Genomic DNA, 13,540 nt, shown 5'->3' with positions numbered 1-13,540 from the left:
AGCCAGTACATGTCCAGGCCCGTCTGAAGTTTGCTAGAGAGCATTTGGATGATCCAGAAGAAGATTGGGAGAATGTCATATGGTCAGATAAAACCAAAATATAACTTTTTGGTAAAAACTCAACTTGTCGTGTTTGTAGGACAAAGAATGGTGTGTGTGTTCCATCCAAAGAACACTATACCTACTGTGAAGCATGGGGGTGGAAACATCATGCTTTGAGGCTGTTTTTCTGCAAAGGGACCAGGACGACTGATCCGTGTAAAGGAAAGAATGAATGGGGCCATGTATCGTGAGATTTTGAGTGAAAACCTCCTTCCATCAGCAAGAGCATTGAAGATGAAACATGGCTGGGTCTTTCAGCATGACAAAGATCCCAAACACACCGCCCGAGCAACGAAGGAGTGGCTTCGTAAGAAGCATTTCAAGGTCCTGGAGTGGCTGACTAAATACTTGTTTGCCCCACTGTAACTGCCCTAATGTTGCTGGACCCCAAGAAGAGTAGCTGATACCTTGGCAGCAATGGGGATCCTTAATAAGTACAAATACAAAAATAAGTCCCTGCGTCTAAACCATTCATTAACAAATGGTCTGTTAGGACAGTTTCATGTGAGTAAAGGGGTAATAATGAATATTGATGGTATGTTAAGGGTTTATTATTAACACATTATTTGTAGTGATGGTAGTTCATGTTATTGAGAAATGATCTTTATTGTTTAAAAATAGCTTGTGTGTGCTATAAGTATTATTTTGTTATTAATGTTAAATAGCTTTGACTTCTTTGACTTATTCTAACTTTGGTACAAATCGCACATTTACCAGTGGCTAACTGATGTGCCATGACAACTTGTTAATCATTAGCGAACTAACTGCATCAAAAAATTTATTAATACATCAGAGTATGTCATTTATCTTTAATTTCAAAAGCAGAATTATCAACATCACAGTTTCATCACAAGCTTTTCTAACATTAGCTAACTTGAAAGATTAGCCTACCAAAACAGTAGCTAGCTAACAGCAGATAATGACTTGGTATAAATGTCTGCATTGAACTTCATTTTGGTAGCCAAATGTTTGCCGTTTGTTGTAAATACTGCTGTCACAGTGTTTTGAAATGTTAGACATGGCATGCTAGCTAATCATTAGCTTGGTGGCTAGCTTCTTTTTTTGTGATTACAGGTTTTATTTGTCATTATGGTGAGCTGCAGTGATTTACAAATCTTGGTTTGATATTGAAGTGTAGTATGTTGTCCCCTGGAGGTGGAGGTGAAGTAGCTGTGTAATTTCGTAGCCTACATTTTTCTGGAACAGAGAGAGGCAAACACGAACTCACTGGGCACGTCGAACCAGCGCTTCTCACTTGCAGCTTTCATCTCCAGACAGTCCTTTCCTACTCCAGTGTTATTGGGCTCGTAAGTGTTGCGGTTAGTGTAATAAAATCTGTACCAATCTGACAACATCCATGTTCCCTCCTTGACTGCATCAAAACCTCCATCCCAGGTCCTAGGTAGCTGGCCAGTGGTATCCTGTATCAGTGCTTGCATGGAATGGTACTTTAAAAAGCTCTGCACGGATGCTCGGTTTCTACTAAGTGCCAAACAGTTTTGCTCCAAATTGGCCCATGAACACTGAATGCTGACAAACTGGAAACAGCGTGATCCATAGGTTTTCATCAAGGATTCTGCCACCACTATGCTTCACCATAGGGATTGTGCCAGGTTTTCTCCAGACGTGACGCTTGACATTCAGGCCAAAGAGTTCAATCTTGGTTTCATCAGCCCTGAGAATATTGTTTCTCATGGTCTGAGAGTGTAGATTGATGAGGAAGAATGTACATTCTCTCCATTTTATAATAAGGCTGTAACGTAACAAAATGTGGAAAAGGTAAAGGGGTCTGAATACTTTCCGAATGCACTGTATATCAGACCGAATAGCACTGGTATGACAAAATATGTATTTTTACTACTCTAATTACCTTGGTAACCAGTTAATAATAGCAATAAGGCACCTTGGGGGTTTGTGGTATGTGACCAATATACAACGGCCCTTGAGCCCTTGAGCAAGGCAGTTAATCCACTGTTCCTAGGCCGTCATTGAAAATAAGAATTTGTTCTTAACTGACTTGCCTAGTTAAATGAAGGTTTTTTAAAAAAACTCCTGCTTTTAAGTAGGGTGTACATAACATACACTATGGACACCCCTTCATATTGGTGCATTTGGCTATTACAGCCACACCCATTGATGACAGGTGTACAAAATTGAGCACATAGCCATGCAATGTCTATAGACAAACATTGTCAGTAGAATGGCTTGTACTGAAGAGCTCAGTGACTTTCAACCTCCACCATCAGAGGATGCCACCTTTCCAACAAGTCAGTTTTTCACATTTCTGCCCTGCTAGAGCTGCCCTGGTCAACTGCAAGTGCTGTTATGTCTATGAACAACAATGTCTCAGCCGCAAAGTGGTAGGCCATCAAGCTCACAGAACGTCAAGTGCTGAAGCATGTAGTGCGTAAAAATTGTCTGTCCTCGGTTGCAACACTCAGTACCGAGTTCCAAACTGCCTCTAGAAGCAATGTCAGCACAATAACTGTTTGTCAGGAGCTTCATGAAATGGGTTTCCATAAGTCTAAGATAATTATGGCAATGCCAAGTGTTGGCTGGAGTGGTGTAAAGCTCGCCACCATTGGACTCTGGAGCATTGGAAATGCATTTTCCGGAGTAATACATCACTATCTGGCAGTCCGACGGATGAATCTGGGTTTGTTGGATGCCAGGAGAACGCTACCTGCCTGAATGCATAGTGCCAACTGTAAACTTTGGTGGAGGAAGAATGATGGTCAGGGGCTGTTTTTCATGGTTTGGGCTAGGCCCCTTAGTTCCAGTGAGGGTAAATCTTAACATTACAACATACAATGATATTCTAGACTGTCCTTCCAACTTTGTGGCAACAGTGTGGGGAAAGCCCTTTCCTGTTTCAGCATGACAATGCCCCCGTGCACAAAGCGAGGTCCATACAGAAATGGTTTGTCGAGATCGGTGTGGAAGAACTTGACTGGCAGAACTTGACTGGCTTGCACAACCCCATCGAGCACCTTTGGGATGAATTGGAACTCGAACTGCGAGGCCTAATCGCCCAACATCAGTGTCCGACATCAACGCTCTTGTGACTGAATGAAAACAAGTCCCCTCAGCAATGTTCCAACATCTAGTGGAAAACCTTCCCAGAATAGTGAAGGCTGTTATAGCAGCAAAGGTTCGACGAGCAGTTGCCCTCATACTTATGGCCATGTAGAGTATCTCTCACGCAACAATTTGTTCCTAATCAAACAAAAGTTTGTCAATAATTATTTAGGTTCATGATTAATCTCCTCCACCCATTTTCTTTTCATATTGCATCGTCAGTTGTTTTTTAAAGCATCTATGTCTACCTTAATTTGGTTTTCGTATGTATGTTCACAGTCAGACTGTTGGAAAAGGTCAGACATTTCGGATGCCCAGGCTTTCCCGTATGGAGAGAACCCATTGAAAACTTTTGCTGGCTATTCTGGCAATTGGCATATCCAACAGTCGATTCCAAAGTCTCACCATGCATGCCTTCCATCTCAGCTCACAGGGTTCCCAGCACAGGTCCCCACTAATTCCCAGTGTAGGTGCAAACTTGTGGACACACAAAAAATTACGTACTGCTTTATTTCTGCTATATTTCTATAAAACCTGTATTTCTATGGAAGGCCGGGCAACGGTGGATGACTGTTACCTAAATAACGTATAACTCATACCTTATTGACCGTTGAAAAAGATTTAGTGGAATTCACAGGGAAGGGAGGGTTGGGGAATTTCTCTCAAACCTCCAAATTAAAATGGTTTTATTACTTGATTATTAATTATGATAATGATGCCGATATGTCTGTTTATGTATATATTTCACTTTATTATTAGAACATTCAAATGTGCAGCAGTAAGGCAACAGTTTATACAATGACATAACGTGATAGTTCAGCAATTTTTGCATACTTAGATATTTGCTTCCTTACCTTGAAAGGACTCGGAGTGACATCTAGTGTCCTGCTAGGTGACCTAAACTGGGACATGCCTCTTAAGGATCCGTCCCTTTTAAAAAAAATTGTCACCTAAAATGACATACCCAAATGTAGCTCAGGACCTGAAGCAAGGATATGCATATTCTTGATACCATTTGAAAGGAAATACTTAGAAGTTGGTGGAAATGTGAAATAAATGTAGGAGAATATAACACATTAGATCTGGTAAAAGATAATACAAAGAAAAATACTTTTTTTTTTTATACAATCATCTTTGAAATGCAAGAGAGACGCCATAATGTATTATTCAAGCCCAGTCGCGATTTTGGCCACAAGATGGCAAGAGTGTATTTTAAAGTTTTAGACTGATCCAAAGAACCATTGCATTTCTGTTCAACATTTTGTATCAAGACTGCCCAAATGTGCCTAATTTGTTTATTAATAACTTTTCAAATTCATAATTGTGCACTCTCCTCAAATAAGAGCATGGTATTATTTTACTGTAATAGCTACTGTAAATTGGACAGTGCAGTTAGATTAACAAGAATTTAAGTTTTCTGCAAATGTTACTTACAACATCATGCTAATCACATTAGCCTAGCTTAGCTTAATCGTCCTGATCCTGTAGTGGTTAAAGGGTGAGATAAAGCTGATCATAACTGTTATAGCCCAATTTCTATCTTGCCCTGTTTATCAAGTGTTGGAAAAACTTGACAATAATCAACGAGCTTTGTTGATGTCTATAGTATTCTCTCTGGGATGCAATCTGGTTTCTGCTCAAGTTATGGATGTGTCACTGCTTTTGACTCTAAGCAATGTTGTGCTGCTATTTTCATAGACTGTACACTGTCCTTCTCTCAGCTCATATCGAAAGCTGCAGTCTAAGGTTAAATCTAGACATGGTTTTCTCTATCGTAATCACTCCTCTTTCACCCCAGCTGCCAAACTGACCCTGATTAAGATGACCATTTTACCCTTGCTAGATTACAAAGATTTATGCTTATTTATAAAAATCCTCTTAGACCTCACTTCCCCTATCTGAGATGCCTACTGCAACCCTCATCCTCCACAGCATCCATTCTGCCAGTCACATTCTGTTGAAGGTCCCCAAAGCACACACATCCCTGGGTCACTCCTCTTTTTATTTTGCTACAGCTAGCGACTGGACCGAGCTGCAAAAACCACTAAAACTAGACAGTTTTATCTCCATCTCTACATTCCAAGACTCAATCATGTAACTTGTTCTTAGTTGACTTGCCTTGTTAAATAAAGGTTAAATTAAATAGAAAATGACTGCAATCCACACCTTTTTGTTTGTTTAGTTTTTTGTTAAATTAGCAACTGCCAACATCTAGCAACATTATCATTTTAGACCAATTCCCCATGCACAGTCATATCCAAAATGATTGCCACCCTTGAAAAAGATAAGCAAAAAGTACAAAAAAAATGTATTTAAAAAATGTAGCTATATTATATGCAATTTTTTTTTTTTTTTTAGGTATTTGGACATCTGTTCGTTGAACATCTCATTCCAAAATCATTGTCATTAATATGGAGTTTGTTCCGCTTTACTGCTATAACAGCCTCCACTCCTTCTGGTAAGGCTTTTCACTAGATGTTGGAACATTGCTGCGGGGACTTTCTTTCACAAGCGCATTAGTGAGGTCGGGCACTAATGTTGGGCGATTAGGCCTGACTCGCAGTCGGCGTTCTAATTCTTCCCGACGGTGTTCGATGGGGTTGAGGTCAGGGCTCTGTGCAGGCCAGTCAAGGTCTTCCACACCGATCATGACAAACCATTTCTGTATGGACCTCGCTTTATGCACGGGGGCATTGTCATGCTGAAACAGGAAAGGGCCTTCCCCAGGCAGTTTGGAACTCAGTAGTGAGTGTTGCAACGGAGGACAGACACATTTTACTTGTTCTGTTAGCTTGTGTGGCCTACCACTTCCCTGCTGAGCTGTTGTTGCTCCTAGACATTTCCACTTCACAATAACAGCACTTACAGTTGACCTGGGCAGCTCTAACAGGGCAGAAATTTGACAAACAGACTTGTTGGAAAGGTGGTGTCCCATGACGGTGCCACGTTGAAACTCATTGAGCTCTTCAGTACAGCCATTCTACTGTCAATGTTTGTCTATGGAGATTGCATGGCCGTGTGCTCAATTTTATGTACCTGTCAGCAACGGGTGTGGCTGAAATAGATGAATTCACTAGTTTGAAGGGGTGTCCATATGCTATTGTATATACTGTAGTTACCAAAACTACAAAATAGCAAAATTAGATACAATAACTATCTAAGATACTCAAGTGAGAGAGTGGTGTGGAGCCATTCACTCTTTCCTTCCTCTAACAACTTGGCAGGACCGTCTTTGTTTCGGCGACGGTCTTAGTTTTGCTGACGAGACCACCACTGACACGACCGCCGCTTACAGCTGCCGCTGAGAAACCAGGGGAGACTAAACAAATTGTTAATTGCTTAGTAGAGGTGAAGAGAACACTTTTCTGTACTAATTGCTGATTGCCTAGGAGAGGAGAAACCACTCCCACTCTAATACAGCCACTGATTACCAAAACAAGTTACAAATTGCCCTGCCCCTTGATCCTGGTTGATGTGTCAACAACTATCTGCAGTCAGCAGTTCACACACCAACTAGGCTACTGGGAAGACAGGCAGGACTTAAAGTAGATGGCCCTAGCTAGCAAAAAGACAGTAATAGACAATATATCAAGACAAATAATATACTTATCACACCTGGCGATATCAGGAGTTCTCTAGATCTAAAAACTACCATGAAGTCTGAAAGACAGACTGAGTGTGTGGGGAGCTAGTAGGCCAAGTAGGTGGGGTGGTCACCTTGACTGACGGTTCTTTGAAAACGCCTATGTCAAGCAACATGAATGTGGTGTTGCAGTGAGATTATCTCCAGAAAATTTGCTGCTACACAATGCAAATCAAACAACATTGAAATTGCATGCAACATCCAATCCTATCATCCATCACATCATGGTTTCATAATGATACTTTTTTTTATCCAACTGTTTGGTTATTGTAACAGCATCAATATAGACAAAAATGTTAGCTGTATAATTAAACTAGCTAGCAAGTTCATCATGGACAATTTCAGTTGAAAATGTACAGCTTGAGGTCTGGGTACTTTTCATTAAATATACTGTGTATGTTGACTGCCAGACAATGTTCATATATTATGACTATCAACGTTGTCAAGAAGTTTGTATGAATCTTATGTTTGATGTGTCTCTTGATGTAATGACATGACAACTGCGTTGGAGTTTTGGGAAGCCCTTTCCTCGCTTTTGTTCTATGTTGGCTGTAGACCTAGCTAACCAGTTACTAGCTAACACCAGACACAGAAAAAAGCTAAAACCTATAAGTATCTTTGCCTTAGGGGAAACCTGTAATTATATTTGCTGACACGCTGCAGAAATGGACACCAGTTTACTAGCTACTTAGCTATTTTGAGGTCGACCGATTAATAGGAATGGCCGATTAGGGCAGATTTCAAGTTTTCATAACAATCGGAAATCGGTATTTTTGGAAACTTTATTAATGTAGAAGAAAATAAAAAAATGTCCTACTTTGGTCATCCTACTTTAATCTGGTTTCATCCAAATATCATCAAATTTCATGAAAAACATGATTTGGGTTGTTTAGGACCTCTTTAATCTCAAATTAAATAACTGTATTGTGGCTATTCATGGCTACCTGTTTCACTGAGGCATTAAAAAAGAGGTAACACGCATGTAAAATCCAAATAACTCACAAATGATAAGATTGAAATGGTTTTTGACTTTCATAAATCAGGCAATGGGTATGTAAAAACAACTGAAAACTAAATATACCACTTACCACTATTAGGGCAACAATTAAGAAGTTTTAAACCACTGGAACCATGCTAAACTTGCTAAACACACAGAGAAGATGTTCGGGAGGCAAAGAAAAGTCCAAGGGCCACAGTTGGAGAATTACAGAACTTGGTCGCATCTTGGGGTCATCAAATCTAATATTAGACGCCACCTCCAAGCCAATAGGGTATTTGGAAGGGTTGCCATAGAAATGTCTTTATTGAGAGCAACCAACAAATGTAAACACCTAGAATTTGCTAAACATCATTGTCACTTGGATTGGAACCGGGTGCTTATGGTCAGATGAGATGAAAATGGAGCTCTTTCTCCACACACACAACAGTGGTGGGTTTGGCTCGACAGAAGGATGCATATGTGGAAAATAACCTAATATCTACTGTAAGATATAGTGGTTGATCTTTGATGTTATTGGAGATGTTTTGCTGCCACTGGTCCTGGGGCCCTTTCTGAAGTCAATGGCATTATGAACTAGTAGGACATTTTAGCCAAAAACCTGGTTGCCTCTGCCGGGAGGTTGAAACTTGGCATCAAGTGGATCTTCCAGCAAGACAATGACCCCAGGCACACATCAAAATCCACACAGAAATGTTTAATTGACCACAAAATAAACATTTTGCAATGGCCATCAGTCTCCGGACATGAACTCCATTGAAAACCTGAAAACAAGGGTGCCAATAATTTTGACATTTTTTAACATTTATTTTACAACTTGTTGAACAATATATTTTTCTCAGAGCAATTTGTATTGCTCTGAGCGAAATGCTTTGGTTTGGCTGGCGCCTAACTGAACGAGTGTGCTCGCATACTCCTTTAAAAGACTTAAGCTAGAAAAACAAGAAAAAGCAGCGAGAGTACTGTTTGTACACGATGAGACGCCATAGCCACTTTCTCAAAAAAGTTTGAATTATTCTAAGATAACTCAAGAAATCTGTCATCATTTTGACGTTTTTGTCGAGTAGATCTTAAGATGTTTGAAAACGATTGGTCTCTCGTTGAATGACAACAAACATTTAATAGAAGAATCCGTACTGTTGACAAATTTCCGACGAAGGGGCATAGACTTCAACTACCGATTTCGGCTTGCCTCAAGAAAAAATGTGTTTACATGAGCAGCTGAAAAAAATAGTAACAGTATCTTCCCATGTTGTTGCAGGTAGCTCTGTATATCTGGGAGAATGGCCAAGGGCCTCGTCTGACGGCAGTCCCAGAGCTGTGTACTGAGCCAGAACACTCTCCCACTGCCCAACACTGTGCTACCACCCTCAGCAGTCCTGCTCCCCTGTGTGTAGGTACCAAGTTGTGCATACTGTACATCACAGGTCCATTATTGACCACAGATCTGGGTTGAATAGTTTTTTTTTCTTACTTGGTGCACTTGATTGGGGTTTAACCGGCATTGCACCAATGGAATAGTCACAAAGGGGCAGATACATGCTTTTGGCCCAAATCTGCAACACCCCCCTGGTCTCACACAGGAACGATGATTATGTCAGTCTTTATGCATGCAAACTATCAGAGAGTTGGAGAGGAATCTCAGGATTACTTCATTGTCCAAATCCTCTTTTTCCCTCAAGCGTTATTTTAGAGAACCCTCACATCTTCTTCCAGTACTTTACATTCCTGGATGAGACACTCTTCAGCAGGAAATTCCATGCTGGATTTCTGTTTTACAGCGTCGGGCAGCTGGCGTCCTCAAGAGCCGTGTTGGTATCACACCTTGTACCGCTTTTCGGGATTCATGTGTAACAAATAAATGAGAATTACAACCCTTGATGACTCCATCTTAACTTCATTGTATCCTATAAGGTTATTCAAGCAATAGTAAAATAGACTACAGACAAGTGTTCCCTCATTCAGGGACAGCGATCTCTCTCTGTCCTTCTCGTGATCCCAATCACACGTAGGACTATTGATAAATTATAAACTTCTTAGTGTTTACATTGCCCATTTAAGTATTTTTACTGAGAGTAATCAAGCCTCACCAGAAAGTCATAACAGAGGTCAGAGGTCATTCAACCCCATTAACTGAGTGTTTTTTTCCCTGTATCTCAGACATTACTTAAAAATATTTCAAACATTTTGTGTATCAGGTTTACATTGGATTTTTCCTTACATTTCTTAACAAGAGAATGTGTGCAACCACATTTCTGACAATAGATACTTTCATTTGTGTGCCCTTTAAGGTGCATCATTTCTAACCTGTGAAAAACCAATTAAAACCAAAATAACAAGACCCCACACAATAAACCAGTATTAACACCACTAACAAATATTCATAGCAGGTAAAAACAAACAAAATGGTTAGGCCTTACTTAATTTGGGAGTTCCCTTAACAACTCAATCTGGGTAGCTTCATACTAACTCCCAAGGCACCTGCCTCGGAAAGCATTTAACATTATAAACATGATTAAAAAAAACTTGGTAGCAGACATTCCATCAGTCCTGGAAGAAAGAAAATAAACATGTACTTAGTTTGCACATCATCAGTCCAAAAAATTCTTAATCTTAATTGAGTTAACTGCATCTTGGGCAGGAAGTCTTAAGCCATGCCTACACAGAATTATACTTCAGACACATCAGATGATATGGTGTCCCATTAAGCGGAATAGGCACCTTCTAAAGATAACCATCCCAGATCCTCTTTTTGTAATCTTATCATTTTTACCTGTTGCATTGGCATATGTTCTGTACGGACAGTCCCTGAGACCTAAACTAGTCATAATATGAAACCTGTTGTTTGACAACTCTACTAGGTCCTTCAAAAAGTTTGTGCTGGCTTATCAGCTCAATATTCAGTACAAAATGTTTTATTTGAATCTACTTCAAATCTGGACACAGTTCCATGTATTGGAAACAAATAGTTTTAGATGACATTACATTTGTTCTACCCAAACTATAGAATTAAGTAATAATAATTGGAACTTGTCAAAAACGTATCTTATTCAATTCTTCATTCCTCTCTCCCACATTTCCCAACTGTGTCCCATAGTCTGTTTGAGTTCAGTTAGCACTTGCTGCTATCTATTGTTCCACAGGAAACGTATCTCTAACCCAAACACCAGATGTCAGCCCCAATGCTCAATCCCTCTGTTTGTAATGTGACCTCATATTGAGTGCTATCACTTTGTTACTTTCACGAGTCTCCATATCTGTTTCCCTCAACTAGGATTCTCTTCTTCCCAATAGGAAGACGTTCTTAATATCTACTGCTAATATACTTGGATCACTCTCAAACAATGTTCTGCTTTCCCCCCTATTGCAAGGTTTAAAATCAAAACAAAACAAACATGATAACTTTCTCCATATTAGAAGGCATTGTTTATAATTTTGTCTACCCTAACTATGTCACTCTATATTTATTTCAAATTTCTGTTGGATATTCACTTTCTGCTTCACACTTATTAAATGTATATTATTTTAAGATGAACATCTAATGCCCTGACTTTATGAAATACATCTGCCAATTCAGAAGGGAAGAGATACACTTTGGAGGGAGCTTCCTTTTTCAGCTCTCGAGACAAGAATCTCTTTCTGGGATCAACTTTCACTATAACTGGGCTGGCACTGTCTATCAGTCCCCTATAGATGGTGTGCTCTGTCCATACTAAGTCTCTACCTAGCAAGTTAAACTTGATTAATCATTATACATTCATACATTGTTACTTTATCAAATCTAGTAACCCATTATGCTACTCATTTCTCTGTGACTGTGCAAGTTGTATGTTATTATTTCTATTATTACTTCATGAAAACTCTAATAACCCATGATACCCTTCATACAGTTGAAGTCGGAAGTTTACACACACCTTAGCCAACTACATTTAAACTCAGTTTTTCACAATTCCTGACCTTTAATTCTAGTAAACATTCCCTGTCTTAGGTCAGTTGGATCACCACTTTTATTTTAAGAATGTGAAATGTCAGAATAGTAGTAGAGAGAATTATTTATTTCAGCTTCTATTTCTTTCATCACATTCCTAGTGGGTCAGAAGTTTACATGCACTCAATTAGTATTTGGTAGCATTGCCTTTAAATTGTTTAACTTGGGTCAAACGTTTCTGGTAGCCTTCAACAAGCTTCCCACAATAAGTTGGGTAAATGTTGTCCCATTCCTCCTGACAGAGCTGATGTTACTGAGTCAGGTTTGTAGGCCTCCTTGCTCGCACATGCTTTTTCATTTCTGCCGACAAATTTTCTATAGGATTGAGGTCAGTGCTTTGTGATGGCCACTCCAATACCTTGACTTTGTTGTCCTTAAGCCATTCTGCCACAACTTTGGAAGTATGCTTGGGGTCATTGTCCATTTGGAAGACCCATTTGCAACAAGCTTTAACTTCCTGACTGATGTCTTGAGATGTTGCTTCGATATATCCACATCATTTAATTTATATTTTTGTTTCATCAGACCAGAGGACATTTCTCCAAAAACCTTCAGGCGTTTGGAAATTGTTCCCAAGGATGTACCAGACTTGTGGTCTACAATTTATTTTCTGAGGTCTAAGCTGATTTCTTTAGATTTTCCCATTATGTCAAGCCAAGAGGCACTGACTTTGATGTTAGACCTTGAAATACATCCATAGGTCGACCTCCAATTAACTCAAATTATGCCAATTAGTCTATTAGAAGCTTCCAATGCCATGACATTATTTTCTGGAATTTTCCAATCTGTTTAAAGGCACAGTCAACTTAGTGTATGTAAACTTCTGACCCACTGAAATTGTGATACAGTGAGTTATAAGTGAAATAATCTGTCTGTAAACAATCGTTGGTACAATTAATTGTGTCATTCACAAAGTAGATGTCCTAACCGACTTGCCAAAGCTATAGTTTGTTAATTTAATTAGGACTAGGCCCTTTTAAAAAAAGTTTCCTGCCTGAATGACGTGCCCAAAGTAAACTGCCTGTCGCTCAGGTCCTGATGCCAGGATATGCATATAATTGGTACCTTTGGAAACAAAACCCTTGGAATTTTGTATAAATGTTCAAATAATGTAGGAGAATATAACACAATAGATATGGTTGGAAAAAATACAAAGAAAAACCATCCAGAATTTGTTTTATTTTTGTAGAGACCATCCTTTTAATAATGCAAGAGAAAGGTCATATTGAAAATTAGCTCCCTTGATGCAATTCCTATGGCTTCCACAGGGTGCCAGCAGTCTATGTTCATGCTTGTAACTTCAAAAACGAATAAGAAATAACAGTTTTTGTAGAAGGACACAGTCTTTGTTTGCGCGCGCCATGAAGACATTACGCACCTGCTAAAATTGATTTCATATTGAACATACTTCTTTCCGAAATAAATATTATAGTTTGATTAACTTTTAGGGTATCTGAGGAGTAAATTGAAATGTAGTTTGACTTGTTGAAATAAAGTTTGAACGAGTGGATTACTCAAATCGATGGCGCAAACTAAACAGACTATTTGGGATATAAAGAAGGATTTTATCTAACAAAACAACACTACATGTTATAGCTGGGACCCTTTGGATGACAAATCAGAGGATGATTTTCAAAATGTAAGTGAATATTTAGTATTTGTATGTGAATGTATGAAACCTGTGCCAGTGGAAAAGTATTTTGATGTGGGGCGCCATCTTCAAACAATCGCA

General features: G+C 39.3%; 1 protein-coding gene across 1 annotated transcript in view; it reads left to right on the top strand.

The window, feature by feature from the left end:
• LOC110507325 (beta-1,3-glucosyltransferase) overlaps positions 1–13,540 on the top strand; it is a 186,150-nt gene that overhangs the window by 145,392 nt on the left and 27,218 nt on the right. The window contains exon 9 of the mRNA XM_021587245.3: positions 9,082–9,213. Coding sequence (XP_021442920.1) covers positions 9,082–9,213 — 132 coding nt within the window. The remainder of the gene's footprint in view (positions 1–9,081; positions 9,214–13,540) is intronic.

The sequence above is a fragment of the Oncorhynchus mykiss genome, chromosome 27 (assembly GCF_057628025.1).
Source record: "Oncorhynchus mykiss isolate SJ-2025 chromosome 27, ASM5762802v1, whole genome shotgun sequence".
Lineage (NCBI taxonomy): Eukaryota > Metazoa > Chordata > Actinopteri > Salmoniformes > Salmonidae > Oncorhynchus > Oncorhynchus mykiss.
This window is presented reverse-complemented; position numbering and strand designations above follow the sequence as displayed.